Here is a 19580-nt window from a genome sequence, read left to right on the forward strand (position 1 = left end):
TTTTTTAATGCAGCCACCAGTTTAATCAGCACCTAATGGACAGTTTGTGTCAGGAAATACAAGAGCTGGATGCCCTTTCGATTGTGGGGTATGAGACTACAGATGGTGACTCAGATATGGATGAGAAAGTAAGTGTTTTATTGTTGTTCTAAGGTTATCAGGTTTTCAAAATTGAATTGGCAGAAACCATATTGATCACACCCATTTTAATTCAGTTGTATTGAAGACCACTGTAACCTTATGCACTGTAACCTTATGCACTGTATAATTTTTCATTAGATATAAAGAATGGAAAAAATGGCCTATTCTAGTCATGGACCAAGCAGTGCTCCACCTTAATAAAGTGCCAATGATCCTTGTGGAATGCTGTGCCTGTTTTTAAGGATCCAGTCAATAACATTTGGAGACTCTGTGCAATACCTTATTATACATTATAGGACTGAGAAGTAGTCGGGAGCATAGGTTTATGTAGCGGTCTTCAGGAGATTGAGGGGGATTTACAGTGGTTACCCTGTTGGAACCAAGACTGATAGCCTGGGCCTCTGCCCTCTGCCTTAGAGGTGTCTCTGCTACTATTTCTGAGTTACGGGGACCATTTCAGCCATGTGGGTGGACTAAATGAATGGGCAACAAGGGAGCACTCGCACCTTCTCCAGATTTCATCTCTGATTTTCCTGAACATTCAGCTGAGGAGTATAAGGATTGCACCTTGTCTGTTTTTGATGACCTGGTCCCTGAAGAGTTTTAGCCTAACATTCGCCTAAATTTAAGAGTGATATTTCGGTCCTTATTGACACAGTACGCACATCTTGACCTGGAGCTGCTTACATCTGCTGTACCAATGGTCATGGGCCTAGTCTCTTTAACCCTTTCATGCCCAGGCCTATTTTTGCCATTTATTGCTTAAAAGTTAAAATCTGTATTACAATAACTTAGAAAACTCAAATATTATATATATATATTTAGCAAAGACCCTAGAGATTAAATGGTGATTGTTGCAATATTTTATGTCGCATGGTATTTTTGCAGTGGTCTTTCAAACGGGGAAAAAAAACACTTTCATGAATAAAAAAAAAACTAAACAGTAAAGTTAGCCCAATTTTTTTGTGTAATGTGTCCAATGACAGCCGGTCACTAAATGTAAACAAACATCTGTGTGTAACTGCTGTTGCTGGGTTCTCCTCTTCACACACCGATCCAATGTGAGAAAGGAGATCAGCTAACAATGAGTTACATATTACAGTACTATATGTTAACCTTTAAAATCTATATTTCTGATTTATTAATCAGAAGATATGATATGGGTTAAATGAGAATTCTATTGACAAGGAAAAGAAAGGTTTAACATTACACCATTTATTAAAAGTAGTTGAAAGTCTAGCTAACACACAAATCTCTATCTATGGTCTTACATCAAGGAAGAAAATACTAGGTTGAAATATAATATTTACTTTCAGGAATACAAAGTATATTCTCTAAGACAGTGATCTACAAGCATATTTAGTTACAAGCAACACCTTAACCATAATTACCCATCCTTACATACGTTCCACTCTGAGAGATGGTTTCCCAAAAAGAGACTGTTACCTCCCCTTTGCTCTGAGTATATGCCTTCATGCTGATGCCCCATAGGCTGCCTTAACTTGATCATGATTGGAGGGCTTACTACAAAAGTCGGCCCCCTTTCATGCAAATCCTTGTGACTATTCTTAAACAGAAGATTTAATTGGATTTCCCCAGGAACTTATTATTGTTGGGCTCTCTTCATTGTCTACCCCAGCATGGGGTCCTTTGAAGTGAGTAGGTGTAGAACAATGGGAGTGGTTCTCCATTGTTGATATATACAAGTCTCTGCCCCGCATTGTCTGCTCTTAACAAGCACCTGGGGGAAGGCATTATACCTGGCTTTCATAGATGCAAGCCAAATGAGATCTATTTCTAATTACAATATTTTACAGATATTAATGAAGATTTCACATAAACTCATAAGGCAACATATATATGAACTACTGTGCCCGATTGCCCCCCTCCTCCCTAAATAAAGAGGACCTGTCATCAGGAGTACCTGCCATTTCACCAGAATACCCACCACCAGAGTGCCTACAGCCACTATGTACAGAAAGGTGTACACCCCAGAAGAGGCATACCAAATACTCATTCTGACCGATGAGAGCAACTGGGAGCTCTCACCGCTCAGTTCTGATTCCGGTTTGGAATATGACCCCCCGAAGGCAGCACATCAGGATCCGAATTGGAGGAGGAAGCAGTCAATCCAAAGAATTAAGGCCCAAACCCAGCTTCCAGATCCCTTGGCAAACCCATTGTGGCTGCCTTCTGCCACAGGGTCAGCCACGATCCCCCCTCTCACAGCACAGCCAGGTGTGCAGGTCAACACTGCAGGTTTTTTCCAAATTGATTTTTTTACCCTGACGAATTAGTTCAAAGCATTGTGGACCAAGCAAACCTTTTTGCCCAAAAATTCATTGCAACCAACCCCAGCTCCAGCTATGCCCACCCTTTTGAATGGAGACCCCTAACAGTGGTGGAGCTTAAATTGTTTTTGGCCTAACGCTTAACATGGGGCTTACAAAAACAAAACAAAAATGAAATGCATAAGTATTGGTCGACCAAACCCATCCACCGTATGCAAAATTTTTTATCGGCCAGGTCCCAATATGAAATTATAATGCACTTCTTGCATTTCAGTGACATCTCACAGTCGTGTCCCCCCATTACCCCCCCCCCCCCCCCCCAAAATCACCCAGACTTTGATAAACTATATAAAATTCATCCCCTAATAAAAAAAAAAAATTTCCGAGAAGTTTGCTGAACTTTGTCACTGACAAAAACATCTGTGGACAAATCCTTGTTGCATTTCACAGGCCGACTGGGAATCGAGCAATATATCCCCAGTAAGAGGGCGAGGTACAGCTTAAAGCGCCACCGGTTATGTGCACTCATTCCACATGTACAAAGGCCTACCGTCTGCATTGTTTATCCGCCATGATTCTGCCTTTCACGTGAACTGACCCTGGACTGTATCGGCTATGCCTCTGCCTACTTCTATTTCTGCCTTTCACCTGTACTGACCTCAGCCTGTTGACCATGTTTTTGCCTGCCCCTTGGACTGATCTTTCACGCTGCTTCACAGGGGTCTCACATATGTGAGGGCCTCCAGAATAGTGTTCCGAGTTGAGAAAAACAGTTTTTGATTTTCTGTGTTCCCAGAACAGTGTCTGGTTGTCCGGAGGCTTCAAAGCGATTTGGGTGGGAGAAGCCTCTATCCCTGTCCCCGTTCTTTCCTGACCGATGCCCTAAGCTTGATGGTCCTGCCTACTTCCTGGACAAATACTCTGGCTGTGCTGGCCATACCTAATTGGTATGTACAGTACATGCTATGTGTTAGAAATATGAAGGGCTTTCAACAATGTGATAGGTTGGCAGGAATTTGTGTCTAATTCATGCTCCTAGAACACCTGATAGTGCTGCTTGGATGTTGGGCCTCTGTATGTGGCCAGGCTGTGTAAAAGTCTCACATGTGGTATCGCCATACTCAGGAGTAGCAGAATGTATTTTGGGGTGTCCTTTTTGCTATATACATACTGTGTGTTGGTAACATCTTATAAATGGACAGCATTGTGTAAAAAAAAAAAATGCGTTTTCAATTTTTTTTCCACATTTTCCAAAAACTTCTGGGAAAAAAATGAACCATTCAAAAGACTCATTAGGCCTCATAGATTATACGTTGGGGTGTTAGCTTTCCAAAATGGGGTAATTTTGTGGGGGCTTCCATTGTCCTGGTGCTCCAGGGTCTTCAAAAGTGTTATAGGTGGTTGAGAAATGAGATGTGTAATTTATGCTCCTATAATGCCTGAAGGTGCTATTTCAATGTTGGGCCTCCGTATGTGGCCAGGCCGTGTAAAAGTCTCACACATTTGGTATAGCCATACTCAGGAGGAGTAGCAGAATGTATTTTGGGGTGCCATTTTTGCTATGTACATGCTATGTGTTGGAAATATCTTATAAATTGACAACTTTGTGTAAAACAAAAATGCGTTTTAATTTTTTTCCCACAATTTCCAAAAACTTCTGGAAAAAAATTAACCGTTCAAAAGACTCATTATGCCTCATAGATTATACGTTGGAGTGTTAGCTTTCCAAAATGGGATCATTTTGTGGGCACTTCCATTGTCCTGGTGCTCCAAGATCTTCAAAACTGTAATAGGTGGTTGAAAAATGAGATGTGTAATTTTATGCATGTAGAACGCCTGACGGTGCTACTTCAATGTTGGGCCTCTGTATATGGCCAGGCTGTGTAAAAGTCTCACGTGGTATGGCCATACTCGGGAGGAGTAGCAGAATGTATTTTGCTTTCGTTCATTGACAGACACAGCATCTTCATCTTGACCTTAGGGTTATATCGCCCCTTTAGCAGAGGACTAGGCAGAAAGTGTTAAAAACAGCAACACTTGCACAGTACCCCCCAGGAGGTCGTCCTACTGGCTATAACCTCACACACTGCATCCAGAAGCCCATCCAGTTTTTTTCTGCCTAGTGTAGAAGGACCTGGCTCCTGGCGGGACCATTGGTCCTGGGAATTTTTTTTCTTCTGCATTTTTGATTCCTGTGATCTACAATCAACAGCCGGGCTGGGTGACAGGCTGGATAATATAGATCCTTGTAGTCTACCCAGCCTGGCCATCGAACATGAGTGGGCCCTAGCTACGCACTGGGTCAGCCACGACATGCCCTGATCCAGGGGCAGCCGGTGAGCGGAACAGCCGCTGTGATCGTTCTTATGGTGCACAGAATCACTATATATATATATTATAATATGGCATGAACAATTGCCAGGCCTTATCCTGTAAGGAACTCTTTCTTGTGCTATACAAACACGAGGTTGTTCTGTTTACTCCCAAGATGGTTTCTTTATTACACCTTAATCAGAGCATTGTCTTGCTCTAAAACATCCTAAAGAGATTTCCCTTCATTGTATGTATGCAATTTATGCAGTTTATCTCTCAGGTATAGTTTCCTTACAACAGTGTCCGTCATTCCTGAAGATCCACGATTTCTAGGGGGACTCAACAACTTTTCATTCAAGGCTATTTTCTCATCACAAGGTACCTCCTTTTCCTGTTAGGGTACTGTCCATGAGGCCATTTGGTGCTTCCTGGGCTTTTAAGCCTGAAGTGTTTTCACAGGTTTGCAAGGTTGCCACTCTTTCTTTGTTTACGCGTTTCATTTTAACCCGCTTCAGGCATTAGGTCCCTCAAGGTGCTCTAAGCTGCAGGCAGTCTCCGCTTCTGTTGTTTTTCTTGTAGGCCTGTTAGTGTTTGTTTTGCCCGCGCCTCAGTTGGACTGATTTTGGACATCCTAACAGTCTTTGAATTCCTATGTTCCTGAATGAACAAGAAATAAAATAGGCTTTTTGTACTTGCCACAGAATCCATTTTTTTAAGTACATTGAGGGACACACCCCCTCTGTATCTATGATCATGCTCTTGGTACTGCTTTTTTACCACCAAACTGAGGCATGCTGGGAATAGCAGGGCTTATCCTGTGCTGATCGCCGTTTTATTTTTGCCAAGTGTCCAGTCCTGTAGGCGGCAGGATAATCGTAACTGATTTTAAGCTTAAACAAAAAAGATTTTACAATAACTACAAAAAAGCCCAATTTTCTCAAATTAATGTCATCATTTGCTTTATTGAATAAATATGTGCTTTTTTTTGTCAGAAATGAGGACAATCTGCCTTATTTAATAAAATATCCTTATTCTGAGATACAATAGTACTAATCCTTATCCATCTTATACTGATCTGTCTTCAGAAGAATTCATTTTGGTTGGTTGACACGTGGTACTACTCAGAATTAGTGCTTCTTTATAATACCTTTTTATTGAACAAGGCCAAGGGAATCTGTAAATCACATTCCTATAGATTATACAGTGAATACATGGAGTGCAGAATACTCTAATGCCTTATATTGTATTTCAGGATGAAAAAAATCGATTTGCCTCAGTTCTTCTGACTCTTCGGCTTTTGGCAAAATTCCTGGGGTTTTTGACATTTTTACCGTATAGAACTACGGAATCTCTTACTGGGGAATTAAGAGAGTCTGCAGTTGCTGTAAGAAACCAGGTAAAATGAATAAAATGCGCTAAGCGGAAGAGCATCCTTCCACATACCTGTACTAATCAACTTAATTGAATACAATTACCAACCCTCTCCTTGCACTGTACAGCTTTTCCAGTCTTTAGTCTCAACTTTTCCATTTCTCTTTAGCCACGGCTGTCTTCTATGTAATCGGAATCCATCTTGATTTCTCATCCTTTAATTTCTCCCCAGACTCTTCCTATGTTAGATATACTGCAGTTACTCAGACGCTCCATACAGGATCATCGTACAGTGCTGACTGTTCCATGGGCAGTGGAATATCTTTCATTGGTGGATGGTGTTGGCCCCTATCTGGAATATTACAGAAATGTGTTCTGCCATTTACTACACCTGTACAGGTAACTTTCTTAAAAAAAAAAAAAAAAAAAAAAGGGGGGGGTTATGCCAGTTTTTGTATATTTACAGGAGTGTGTCTTTTAATTAGACTGCATGCCTCTTTTAAAGCTTTAGTAACCGCCACAATTTAGATGGTCTGCCTGATTCTTGTAAACATAGAATAAATATGAACCCTGTATTAATAGCCAGCAGTGATACTCTGGAAACAGCCAGCTGATTCACTGTTTTGACGAGTTAGCCACATTTTTTTATCATGTTTTGCTAAAAAACCTTACCTTGATTGCAACTGTTATACTTATTGTCAGTACGCTGAAAGGCTTTTTTTTTTTTTCTTTTTTTGCAGTTAGAAGTTATTTTAATTGGTTTGTATATATGATTTGTTGTCCTAGATACAAGCTGATCCTGACTGATGAGAAGGAGACAGGGTTATTAAACAAGCTTCTTATTCTTGCTGTTCTTGGCTGGCTCTTCCAGGTACCTTGTTTTATATGTTCTGTTTCCTTAAAAATGTATTTCCTTTATTCTACGTCACGGGATACAGAATATCTTTATATTCATTATGAATAGGGTAATGCATGATTGATGACCTATAAGGTGGCCAGTTCTCACTGGAGAATGGGACACAGCATAATTTATATATTGCACGGTAGACTGCTGTGCATGTCCAGGGTGAGGATCCTCAACTCGGGTAATTGGGTCCCTAAAGGCCCTTGTGACAAAAGTCTGCCGTGATGGGTGAAGATTGGGGGTTGTGCAGCTGGACTGGTGCATGCCCTGTGTTAGACCTGCTGGTGACACCCTAACCTGCTTGTGACCCATAAACTCATAAGGGCAGGATAAGGAATGTGTTGGCTATGGAAATTTTTATTTTTTAAATATTTTTATTTTTATAATTTTTTTTAGACTGTACAGAGGCCCCTGGGCTGCCTTGCGTGCTACGTAGCAGGGCTAAGTGCTGGTCCAGGAGGCTCAGGGTACCAAATGCAGGGGACTGAGATAATATCTCTGACCCTTTTATTTACCCTGGACAGCTGAGCCTGTGTGTGGAACCCATGCGAGTGCTACAGAGTGCTTGCTCTCAGGGACTAAAGGTTGCTGATACCCAGGCACTGTAGTATGGGCAGCAGTGGCAAGAGAGGTTGATAGCTGAGAAAGGCAGGCCATATCAAAAAGGGATTTCGTGAAACGATAGCCTTGCTGGTGGGACAGCAGGTCACGTCAGAATCTTCTTGTAGATCTGCAGGATTCAGCAGTCCATTGTTGGTAGGACTACTGGTCACCACAGAGCTTCCTTGTGGGGACTACTGATTTCAGCCAGTATTATAGATGCCACACCCACCTTTCCTTGTGGTGGGGCAGTTTTAGAGTGGGCACTAGTGCTTACTGGCACAATGCCCTCTTGACTGATTGGGACCACTGTGTACAGCAAGGGTCCGATATACAGTACGTATCAGAAGGCCAATTTTCCTCAGTTGTCTTCCAGGACAGCCCTTGAGAGATGGAGTCCCTCCCATCGCCACAGGAAACACATTGCCAATCAGTTCAAAAGGCAGACCTTCAGGTCCCTGGTCAGTCATTTGTGTTTCCTCCGTCGGAGGAACATGTTGCCAGGAACCAGGAGGACTACATCTCTCAGGGGCTGCCTGAAGAGTGTGAACCTGCGCTGGGGGACTGGGCCCTGTCTGGCAGGTTCTCTGCTAGTCCATATGCTAGTTTTAGGGGCTCGGGTACCGTCTGGCGTTGTAGGAGTAGACCCACTCCCTTCCTCTCTCCAGTGCCGAGGTGGCCAGCGTCAGGATGGCCTTAGTTCTTCCTGAGAGCAGTGTGGCAGTCTGTGTCCTCCTCTGCTCTCTGCGCTGATAGCGGTGGGGGTCGGTGACGCCGTCGCGTCATTGCCGGCGGAACTGCGTCATCCCTGTGTGCCGAGACTTCTGGGTCTCTGAAGGCACAGGGAGGAAGAGGGAAGCCCACGCTGTGCCTGTATGATCCCGCCAGCGTCCAGCTGCACCGGACTAGCGGTGGGATCCGGATCTCAAGGGGGACCATGGAGGCTAATCCCCAGGACGCTCCGGTGGAGGCAGGCACCAGTCAAATCCAGGTAGGCTGCTGGGCACGCCATTACACTGGTGGTGGTATTAAGGCTGGGACTTGTAGTACTCCAGGGCGGTGTTCACTTAACAGGTCGGGTGATTGTTTGCGGTGGTGGTACAGCACAGGTGTTCCCTAGGTATTAAGACTTAATTACTAAGGATGCTCTCTTTCTTGTTTCAGACTAAGGAAGCCCCAAGGGAAGATAAATCAGGCCGCAAAAAATGTCCTAACTGTGGAAATAGGTTATCTTCGGGCTTTGGTAAAACCTTATGCAAACAGTGTATTGCAGGCATTCTCAAAACAGAGGCAGATTTCCCCTTGGCCAAGTTTCTTGGCTCCTTTAAAGAAAAGATAGCTTCAACTTTTAAATCCCTTTGTGATTTAATTACGGACGTAGATACAGCTGTTTCCACCACTAAGGCAACCTCAATCTCCTCCTCACCATGCCTTACAACACCTAGTTCCGGGGAGCCCCGTATAGTCAGGGAGCATAGCCCCGCGTTAGTCCTGAATCCTCTGACGTTGATTCGGATCAGGCTGTAGCTAACAAAGGCGCAAGGTATAAGCTTTCTCTTGAGGAGGTAGAGGAGCTATTAAGCGCCATTTATGATACGCTGGAAATTGATGGAAAAAGAGACTCAATTATCCAGGCATGATTTAATGTATGAGGCTCTGGGGAAAAGTAAGGCGAAAGTTTTTCCCATACATAAGGTACTTTCTGATCTGGTCCTTAAGGAGTGGTCTGAACCAGACAAAAAAGTCTTCTTTCCCAATTCCTTAAAAAGAAGATTCCCTTTTGACGAGAGCCCAGAGGCGGTCTGGAATAAGAATCCAAAACTAGACGCACCTCTTTCCAAGGTCTCAAAGCAGTCTGACTTGGCCTTCGAGGACATGGGTCACCTAAAGGATCCAATGGATAGAAGGGCAGATGTGGTCCTAAAGAGGGCCTGGGATGCCTCCATGGCCGGGTTAAAACCAGCTCTAGCCACATCTTGTGTGGCTAGAAATTTGGAGTTCTGGCTATCACAACTGCAGGAGCATCTGAAAGCAGGCACTCCTATGGCTGAGCTATTAAAGACCTTTCCTATGCTCTTTAAGGCCACGAGTTTTATCTCTGATGCCTCCACTGATTCAGTGAAATTTACGGCTAAAACGGCCGCACTTTCAGTGGCAGCTAGGAGAGCGGTATGGATGAAAACATGGGGCGGTGACACAGCGTCCAAAACTCGCTTGTGTAGTGTCCCTTTTTACAGGGGATTTGGTCTTTGGCCCTGAATTAGATACCGCCTTAGAAAGGACGACAGACAGGAAGGAGACTTCCTATCAAAAAGAAACATTTTCCAAGAAAAATTTTTCGTCCCTTTAAGCAACCCGCAAAAGGGGAGGAGTTCAAGCCTAAAAAGCACTGGACAGGTCAAAAAGGGAAGGGAAAAGGGGACTTATTTTTTAGCCGCCCCAGTGACATCAGGCTCCCTGTGGGGGGGAAGGTTATCGAGCTTTCTTCCACAATGGGAGAAGATAACCTCAAACAAGTTTGTTTTAAACATAATAAAAAGAGGGTATGCGCTATAGTTTCACAAAATTTCTCAAAATTTCTTGTAACAAAGCTCCCGAGCCAGTCAGAGAAGGCCAGAGCTTTTTACCTTTGTTGATAGGGGAAATGGTGGATCAAGAGGTATTGACACCAGTCCCCATTCAGGAGCAGGGGGACGGTTTTTACTCTCATATATTTGTGGTAAAAAAGCCATCCGGGAAGTTCAGACTGATTATGAACCTCCGCCCTCTGAATCTCTCCATCCGGTACAAGAATTTTCGGATGGAGTCGATCTATTCAATAAAGAATCTCCTCCAAAAGGAGGTATTTATGGCTACCCTGGATTTAAGGGACGCCTATCTGCATATACCTATATGGAAGGAATTCCAGAAATTTCTTCGCATGGCTATTCAGATAGATGCAAAAATTTATCACTTTCAGTGCAGAGCTCTTCCATTCGGACTGTCGGCCTCCCCGAGAATCTTTACCAAAGTTCTCGGGGAAGCACTAGTTCTGTTAAGGCTTCAGTCTCGATCATTCCATATCTAGACGACTTACTGCTGACGGCCCACTCAGAAAAAGCTCTCTCACAGCTCAGTCTAGGTCAGCTGGGATGGATCATCAATCGGGAAAAATCCAAGACTGTTCCTACTCAGGAGATCATATACCTAGGCTACAAAGTCAGCTCAGTGGAGCAGACGATAGTACTACCGGAGGAAAAGATTTTGAACCTATAGCGCAGAATCTCTTTTCTCCAAACCTCTTCCAAGTGCACAGTAAGAGAGATCATGTCGGTGCTAGGCCTCATGATGGTAGCCATTCCAGCTGTGCAATGGGCCAGGTTCCATCAAAGAGACCTCCAGGATTTCTTGCTAGAACACTTAAAGGGCAAGGAATTGGCGGAAGGGGTATCAATTTCCAGAAGAGTAAAGCAGTCCCTCTGGTGGTGGAAGGACGCAGGGAACCTAAACAAGGGGGTTCTCTGGGTCTTGCCGATCACCTCTACTCTGACCACAGATGCGAGCAGTTGGGGTTGGGGAGCTCATCTCAACTCAGACTGGGCCCAGGGCCGGTGGACTCAGGAAGAGAGGCTTCTCTCCTCCAATTGGAAGGAGTTAGCGGCAATCCTCAGAGCTATATTGGCTTTCCAGACCTTGCTACAGGGTCATCATCTACAGGTCCGCTCAGACAATATGACGGCTGTAGCATATCTAAACAAACAAGGAGGTACCAGAAGTCCTCGTTTAATGTCAGTGGGCAGAGTCCAATCTAAAATCCATTTCTGCGATTTCATTTAAAGGGGGAGATGAACAGCACTGCGGACTTCTTGAGTCGACAACAAGTTTAGAATCAAGAATGGTCGCTACATCCAGAAGTTTTCAATCTGATAGTAACTCACTGGGGAAGGCCAGTAGTGGATCTTTTTGCAAACAGGTTGAATGCAAACGTTCAAAATTTTTGCTCTCTATGCCCAGGGGATCGCCCTTAGGCAGTAGATGCTTTACAAACTCCATGGACTTTCAGCCTGGCATATGCGTTTCTGCCTCTCCACCTTATCCCAAGGGTTCTAGCAAAGTTCCTTGCGGAGGAAACTTGCTTAATCCTTGTGGCACCATTTTGGCCCAAAAGGCCATGGTTTACAACGCTGCTGCAGCTGTCGGACCAGCCTCCACTGAGACTTTCCTGCAGATGAGATCTCCTGTCGCAGGGACCTCTTTTTCACCCTCGGGTAACCTTGTTGAACCTCTCAGCGTGGTTACTGAGGAGGAAATCTTGAGAAGTAAGGGTCTGAAGGACAGGGTGATTCAGACCCTGTTACAGAGTGGAAAGCCAACTACCAGGGCTATATATAGGAAAGTCTGGAGAAAATGTAATAGTTGGTTGGACAGCTGTTGGAGGAAGGGCATGGACACAGCTGATATCCTTCAGTTTTTACAAGAGGGGGTAGACAAGGGGTTAACCCCTAGTACGATCAAGGTTCAGATAGCTGCCCTAAGTGTGTACTTAGAAAGATGTTTGCAGGAAGATCCTTTCATTTCTAGGTTTTGTAAAGCAATCTCTAGACGTAAACCAGTCAGAGTCAACAAAACTCCTTCCTGGGATTTAGCTGTTGTACTGAAAGCTTTCTTAGGATATCCTTTCGAACCTATATCAGAGTCCTCTCTAAGACTGGTCACATTCAAGACAGTCCTGTTGGTAGCAATCACTTCAGCCCGTAGAGTTAGTGAGATGCAAGCTTTTTCTATAAGAGAACCGTTCCTACAGATTTTGGAAGATAGTTATTTTAAAGACAGACCCTGGGTTCTTGCCAAAAGTGGCATCTAAATTTCACAGGTCGCAGGATATTGTCCTTCCTTCTTTCTGTCAGAATGCATCAAATAAGGAGGAGAAAACCTTTCATTTGTTGGATGTAAAACGTTGCATTTTAGAATACCTTAAAGTAAAAAGTCCATTTAAAATCTAAGATTCCCTCTTCGTCCTCTTTTCAGGTCAACGCAAAGGACAGAAGGCCTCAAAAGCCACCATAGCTAGGTGGATCAGGTTAGCTATAGCAGAAAGTTATAGAGCAATGAACAAAGACCCTCGTGGGGGTATTGGGGCCCATTCCACAAGGGCATTGGCGGCTTCCTGGGCAGAAAAGGCTGGTGCTACCCCGGAGCAAATTTGTAAAGCACCCACGTGGTCAAGCTTTTCCACCTTTACAAAACATTATCGACTGGGTCTAATGTCCAGTCAGGATCAGGCTTTTGGGAGGAAAGTCCTCCAGGCCGTGGTCCCACCCTAATCTGGTGAGTACTCGGGGATCCTCTCAAGGGCTGTCCTGGAAGACAACTGGGGAAAACCGGAGTTAGTACTCACTGGTAACTCCTTTTCCAGTGGTCTTCCAGGACAGCACGATCCCACCCTTTATTTTTCTCATAAGTTTAATACAATAACGATATTGCTTGTTGTGGTTATGTTGTTGTTTTTTTTTTTTTTTACAGTTTCCTCCTTCGATTCTTGGTAAATGACTGACCAGGGACCTGAACCTTTTGAACTGATTGACAATATGTTTCCTGTGGCGATGGGAGGGACTCCATCTCTCAAGGGCTGTCCTGGAAGACCACTGGAAAAGAAGTTACCGGTGAGTACTAACTCCGTTTTTTTCTGACAGAAGAAAAGGAGGGAGATGTAGGGTGTGAGGGTCCCATATACTTCATTGCGTGTAGGTAGGCACCTGGATGCTGCCCCCCATTTATTGTAGCCAGTTTGTTCCATATGGCTCTGACTCCCTCCACCTATCGGTATCGTCACTTTCTCCAGGGCACCTTCTTTCAGTTCCTTTGTGACGAGGGAGGAATTCTCCGTGCTATCTATGTGTTCAGCAGCAGTTTCTGGAATACTTGCCAGTTTGGACCACCTTGATCGCAAACAGAAGTGTTCCCCCTCTCTTCCCCCTTTCCTATTAATGGCGAGCAGGGCAAGGTAGAGGAAGATGGGTAGCTTCTGGTAGAAGTGGACACCGTAGAATCCTCATTTAAAGCGTAACTTTACCCAAAACAACTTGATAAAAAAAATGTTGTTAAGCAAGGAACAGGCATTCCAAATTAATAATTATGCTACCAAAATTAGCAAGTGCTGTAAATTGCCTCCAACATTGCTTCTGTTTCTTCTTGTTGGCAGCTGCCATTTTGCTGAAGCCCAGAGCCCCTGAACAGCAGTAAATCATAAAGCAGAACTAAACTGATCAATTTAAAAGTTTGAAAAAATTGTTACATTCCTGGAATGCTGGGATTGCTCACTGTCACATTTGCTTCTGTCCTCAACCAAACTGTCAAACCATCAAATGGTTGGTGTCATAACTGATCACATGTGCAGCACCTTGGCAGTTGCAGGTCAAACAGAAGCAGCTTCCTTGGCTGTAAAGGGCAGAATGATTTAATACTGCTTTAAGGCTGTCAGCAGATTGGCCACTACAAATTCGTCAGTGCCTAAAATGGAGAGCAACTGAGCATATGCAGAGCAGAGTGAGACAGTGTATTACTGGATTCTAAACAGTGTAGACACTTCTTTTTAATGTTTTACATAGATAAACCTGCAAAAGGGGCCAGCCTGAGGTGATCTAGCGGGACTTCATTTTCTGACAACAGTTTCACTTTAAGAAAACTACGTCTACACAACCCCAAGGTCAGGCTTTATCTTAGGCCCAAGTGGACGTTGTCTAGACTGCTGGTTCCCACATTGCCCCTAACTCGCAGGCGGTGCGAAGTTAATGACACCCCCATTTCCATTCTCATATCGCAGTGCGAACTGTAAATTTGGAGAGCAATCGGATGGCATGGGTGTGAACACTCGTACAATCCGATTTTGGTGTGTTCCTAAAAAAGGGCCTGGTCCGAGTGTGATGTAAATTCAGTCATACTATCTCGCATTGCAGGCATCACATTTGATTTACACAGCGGTGCAGTGCGAATCGAATGCGATGTCTGACATTGCAACATTGGGAACCGGCCCTATTTCAGCGTTACCGTTTCCTGAATCCTTCACTCCAAAGGTTGTGGGATTTGGATTATGGCATCTGCTACAGCAGCCACAATCCTTCCTGGTTAATCTTCTTTTAAAGGATGTATTGTACGCAGACTTAGCTTACTCTGACACACTGCCATAAAGGTTCACTCAGCAATACCCCATGGAGAGGGAGATCACTAAGAAATGGAGTATGCCTTTGCTGGTTCCAGCGGTCTCTTTAAGACTCTCCCTTGCCCAGTGGACAAGGCCTGGTATTTAAGGATAATTTGGACAAACGTTTGGAGGCTTTATTCTAGGCACCTTTTTTACTGGTTGGAACAGCCTTAAATCTGGCTGTTGCTGCGGTTGGCATGTGCCAACGTCTTGTTTAGAAAAAAAAAATCCCCCTCTGAGTGACCAAATCATATTGCAAGAATTTTAACAAACTTTATTTCAGAGTCCCATCTATTACTGTTCTGTTAGATCAGGTCGTATGCAGGGCTGATTCTGAATGGAAGTGCCTTTTAAATTTTGATCAGCTGATGCACTTCCAGGGCTCTAATGTGGAGTTTTATTTAAGTTACAATATTGGTTGTGTTGCAATTGTAAGTTATATCTTCACTTAAAAAAAAAAAAAGTTACTCTTTAAGGTCTGGGCCTGTTGCATGACCAAAGGAGGAATTCTGATAATGGACATACTGAATTTAAACTTGGAGGATCTTCCACTTGCGCTTAGATTCTCAGTGGATGCCTTAAAGTAGTTGTAAACCTTTACAGCCAACTTTAACCTACAGGTAAGCCTAGATTAAGGCTTACCTGTAGGTCCAAGAAATATCTCCTAAACCTATACGGTTTAGGAGATATTTACCCGAAGACAGCCACCGCTGTCTGCGTAGACATCTGCGCACTGGGGCAGGTTGCAGATCGCAGTGATATACCGCGAGTGTTGGCTCCCGTGCGCATTTGCGGGAGTGACGTCATCTCGACTCCGGCGATTCACAGCGCCGGAGCAGCGAGACCCGGATGTCGCTCCGGGATACATGGCAGCGGCGAAGAGGAAGACGGAGGACCGCTTCGGGGGCTTCGTTCTCAGGTAAGTTATTCATAATAAGCTAGTATGCTATGCAGGCTAGCTCATTATGCCTTTGCCTTACAGGGTGCGCTTTTAAAAAAAATAAATAAATTTGCCTTTACTTCTTCTTTAAAATGGTGGTAAACCGCTGTTTTTTTTTTTTTTTTTTTTTTTTTTTTAAATGTGAAAGGCAAAGTTATAATGTGCTAGAATGTATCGCATACTAGCACATTTTCTGACACTTACCTGAAAACGAAGCCTTCCAGCGGTACGCTGTTACCAATGAAGGTGTTTCCATCTTCGCCTGGTCTTCCTTCCGTGTTTGCGGCTGTGTGAGTAGCCAGAGCCGTGATGACGTCACCCTGGCGCATGTGTACGGGAGCCGCCGTTTACAGGACTCTGAAGCAAAGGCCTGGGTGACATCACCGGCTGCATGTCCAGTAAATATCTCCTAAATGGTGCACGTTTAGGAGATATTTACAGTACCTATAGGTAAGCCTTATTATAGGCTCACCTATAGGTAAAACGATGCATGGAAGTTTACTCCCACTTTAAAGGTCTCCAGCCAGCAGCTTTTGCATCTTGGGGTCTTATTTGTACACATGCACAAGGATCTTATGACAGAAGGGTTGTCAGCGGGGATATGTCTTGCTATAAACATGTGGAACATTCACCTTTTCAAGGTGAATGTTTGTTTAGTACTGATTTGGATCCTTACATCCAGTAAATGACTGTGGGTAAAGGTATTCTGTTACCGCTTAGAATAGAAGGGTTCAAAAACCTGCCACTGCTTCAAATTCAAAAGCATTCTTTTAACTCACGTCTTGGGGTTTTAGCCAAAACAGTAGTTCCATTGTGTGAGAAATTAGGAACGACTCAGCCTGCTATGCCAGGTAACAAGTCCTATTCATAATAAAAAAAGCACTTGCTTGGATGGGGTGGGGGGTGTCTATGGGCTTTTGTGGGGGCCACAGAAAATATTACTCCTATGCAAGCTTTCATCTGCTTCAAGGAGTTATCATTCCAGTCCCAGAGGACGAAAGGTTTTGTGCTTTCTACTCATACCTTTTCACGGGTTCCAAAATCAAATGGCAATATTTGTACCCCTTTGGATCTCGAGAGACTAAACAGGTTTCTCCAATTGCAGAAGCTCGGATGGAATCGCTCCTTCATGACCCTTCTCCAGCAGGGAGATTCCAGACATCAAAGATGCTTACTTGCATGTTCTGAGCCTTCCGCCCCATGAATGGTTCTATGGTTAGCAGTGGCAAAATGCCACTTAAGGGTCCCAGGTCCCTGCAATGGAATGTTTTAAAGGCATGGAACACGAAGACCGAAGTTGTCAGATTTCCTAATGGTAATACTATCACGAGGCTGTCTCTGGACTGGTGGCTCTCCTCACATATGCTGGAGATGGGAAAATGGGCTGGGGTGGATTTCTGGACAATTTCTTGGTCCAGGGAACTTGGTCACCACAGGAGAGGTCTTTGCCCAATATTCTTGGATTGAGAGCCATTTACTTTGCCCTACTGCATTGATTGTTGCAGCTGAAGTGCCTTCCTGTTAAGGGTCTAGTTGGACAATGCCACGGTGGTGGCACACATATTTCATCAAAGAAAAAACAGAAGTTGGGCTGCTCAAGAGGAGTAAATCTCTTCTTGTCTTGGGCAGAACTCCATTATACTGCATTGTCCTCTGTCTGCATTGAGTTGTGGAAAATTTGACAGACAAATCTTCTCAACGTCGCTCTCCAGGGGAGTGGATTCTTCACCCAGAAGGGTTCGAGGAAATCTGGATGTGGATCTTTTTGGTTTCCAGATTCAATGCACAGCAGGATGAGTTTGTCTACAGGACCATGGATCTTTGCGTTAAGACTCTGGTTTACACCGTGGGACTTTTTCTACTTAGTTTCATGCCTTTCTGCCATTATGACGTTTACCTCATCTGCTTTGCAGGATTAGAGTGGAAGGAGTTACTAACCCCAGTCTTAGGTACGTTGTGAACATGTTGAGGGACAATGCTTCCATCTTCTGTGCTTTAGGTCATTCCTATTCGTAATTAATAAAAGAACATTCTGCGTACCATGATGTAAGATAAACAAAATTGTATTTTTTGGGTACCTGTATCATGCCACCCCTTTCTTTGTGGTTCCTGGCTTGTTACAGAAACTGAAGCCGTGCCTAACTGGAAGGGGGTTATACCTGGGAAGGGACTTCCTGTTGTGCAATTGTGTCCAGTCACTTGCAAGGTTGCAGCATAGCCCTATATGTAATCAATGTAAAGACACTCTGTGTCCCGTGATATACTCCCAGAATAGGATTTTTAGTCAGACAAAAATCTCCATTGTTTTTTTGTGTGGCTGCTGCCATCCCTCCATGTAATACAATTGCTTTTTAGGTGCCAACAGTACCAGAAGAAATGTTCTTCAACATCGAAGCTGTTCAAACTGAGATTTCAGTAGGAACTATTGTAACATCGCAAGCCCTGGTAAGTATGAGAGTCTGGCCTTTTTTCAGTGTCAGTATGTAGGTACTGCTTCATATGGGTGGATTATCCAGTGATCTCCAAGTGATTATAACTGTACTTTACAGATTTGTTTTAGTGTATTTTTCCTCTGAGACTCCTAAAGTTCTTTTTGATAAAATCCTTGGTGTGGGAAGGGTTGCGAACTCTGTTAGATCTTTGTTGCTGCCCGTGCCCCCTTTTTTTTTCCTAGGTGGCACCAGTCACTAAGAAAGAAAGTGAGCAGAAAACCCTCAGACACAAAGCATTAAAAATATTGACTGAGGCTCTATTCCTTCCAGACTCAACAACATAATGTGACATTTCTGTATCCCTGTAGGAATGTTTCCCTTTACTCTCCAGAATAACCATAAGAAAGGAAGGATACAGCGCCTCTGTGGTGGACTTCTTGGGTTTCCATCAGCCTCATTTATGTTTAACTACACTGCAGTGGCCATGGATGCAAGGCAGACTGGCCTGCCCTGATTTATATTCTTACTTTCTTGCTACCCCTCTTACCCATTCCAATAATTGGCTGATATCTGATGAGACTAATGCTTTGGTGATGCTGCAGGTTTTTTACTTGGTTCCCCTATAAAGTAGGTTCCTCAGGGTTTCATAGGTCCCCAACACCCTGTTCCCTTTAATGCCCTCTATGAAAGCGGGCATTAGGGCTTGCGAGAAAGTAAATCCTAAGGTTGCTAATAGGCCTTTACCTCTCACTCCTCTATGCCCAAATCCCACACTATCCAAATTCTTCTCCATACCCGACCCCATTATTTGGGCATTGAAGGGAATAAAATGTCTCAATCACATTTGCGAAGGTGGAAGACCAAATACCTTTGACGTGTTAAAATGACAGTTCACCCTTAACTCGTATCTATTCCGGTATCTGCAGTTTCGCCATGCATATCAAACACAATTTGGCATGGTCAATACTGTCCCTTACCTTATCGGGATTGGAAACTCTCTGAAGCGAGATACTATAAGCAAACCTCTTTCTAAACTTTACAAGGTTTTATTGCCTTCCATCCACGAGGGACTCAATACTTTTAGCTCCAGATCACGGGCAGAGGTTCCGGAACTGAATGGTGAGGATTGGGTTGACCTATGGGAATATCCCATGTCAATTCAGTTTAAAATCCTTCACAGGATATATGTTACCCCACAACACTTGCATAGAATTTACCCCTCTGTCTCATCAGGAGATGGGTGACAGAACCAGCATATTTCATCCACGTTTTTTGGCACTGTTCTAGATTTAAACATTTTGGGGTTGAGATTTCAAGTTTCATTTTTAAATTGACTACTATCCCAATACCATTTACATATGTATCTTGGGTGTGGTCCACCCATTGCCTTCTATTAGGGCCCTTAGAG

At 43.9% G+C, this 19580-nt stretch overlaps 1 protein-coding gene across 1 annotated transcript in view; it reads left to right on the forward strand.

The window, feature by feature from the left end:
• The window catches only part of CDAN1 (codanin 1), a 100031-nt gene that overhangs the window by 55327 nt on the left and 25124 nt on the right, over window positions 1-19580 (forward strand). The window contains exons 12-16 of the mRNA XM_077464566.1: window positions 14-128; window positions 5998-6141; window positions 6349-6515; window positions 6903-6987; window positions 18096-18185. Coding sequence (XP_077320692.1) covers window positions 14-128; window positions 5998-6141; window positions 6349-6515; window positions 6903-6987; window positions 18096-18185 — 601 coding nt within the window. The remainder of the gene's footprint in view (window positions 1-13; window positions 129-5997; window positions 6142-6348; window positions 6516-6902; window positions 6988-18095; window positions 18186-19580) is intronic.

This window comes from Lithobates pipiens, unplaced genomic scaffold (genome assembly GCF_037356315.1).
Source record: "Lithobates pipiens isolate NorthernLeopardFrog02 unplaced genomic scaffold, aLitPip1_a1.2 Scaffold_30, whole genome shotgun sequence".
Classification (NCBI taxonomy): Eukaryota; Metazoa; Chordata; class Amphibia; order Anura; family Ranidae; genus Lithobates; species Lithobates pipiens.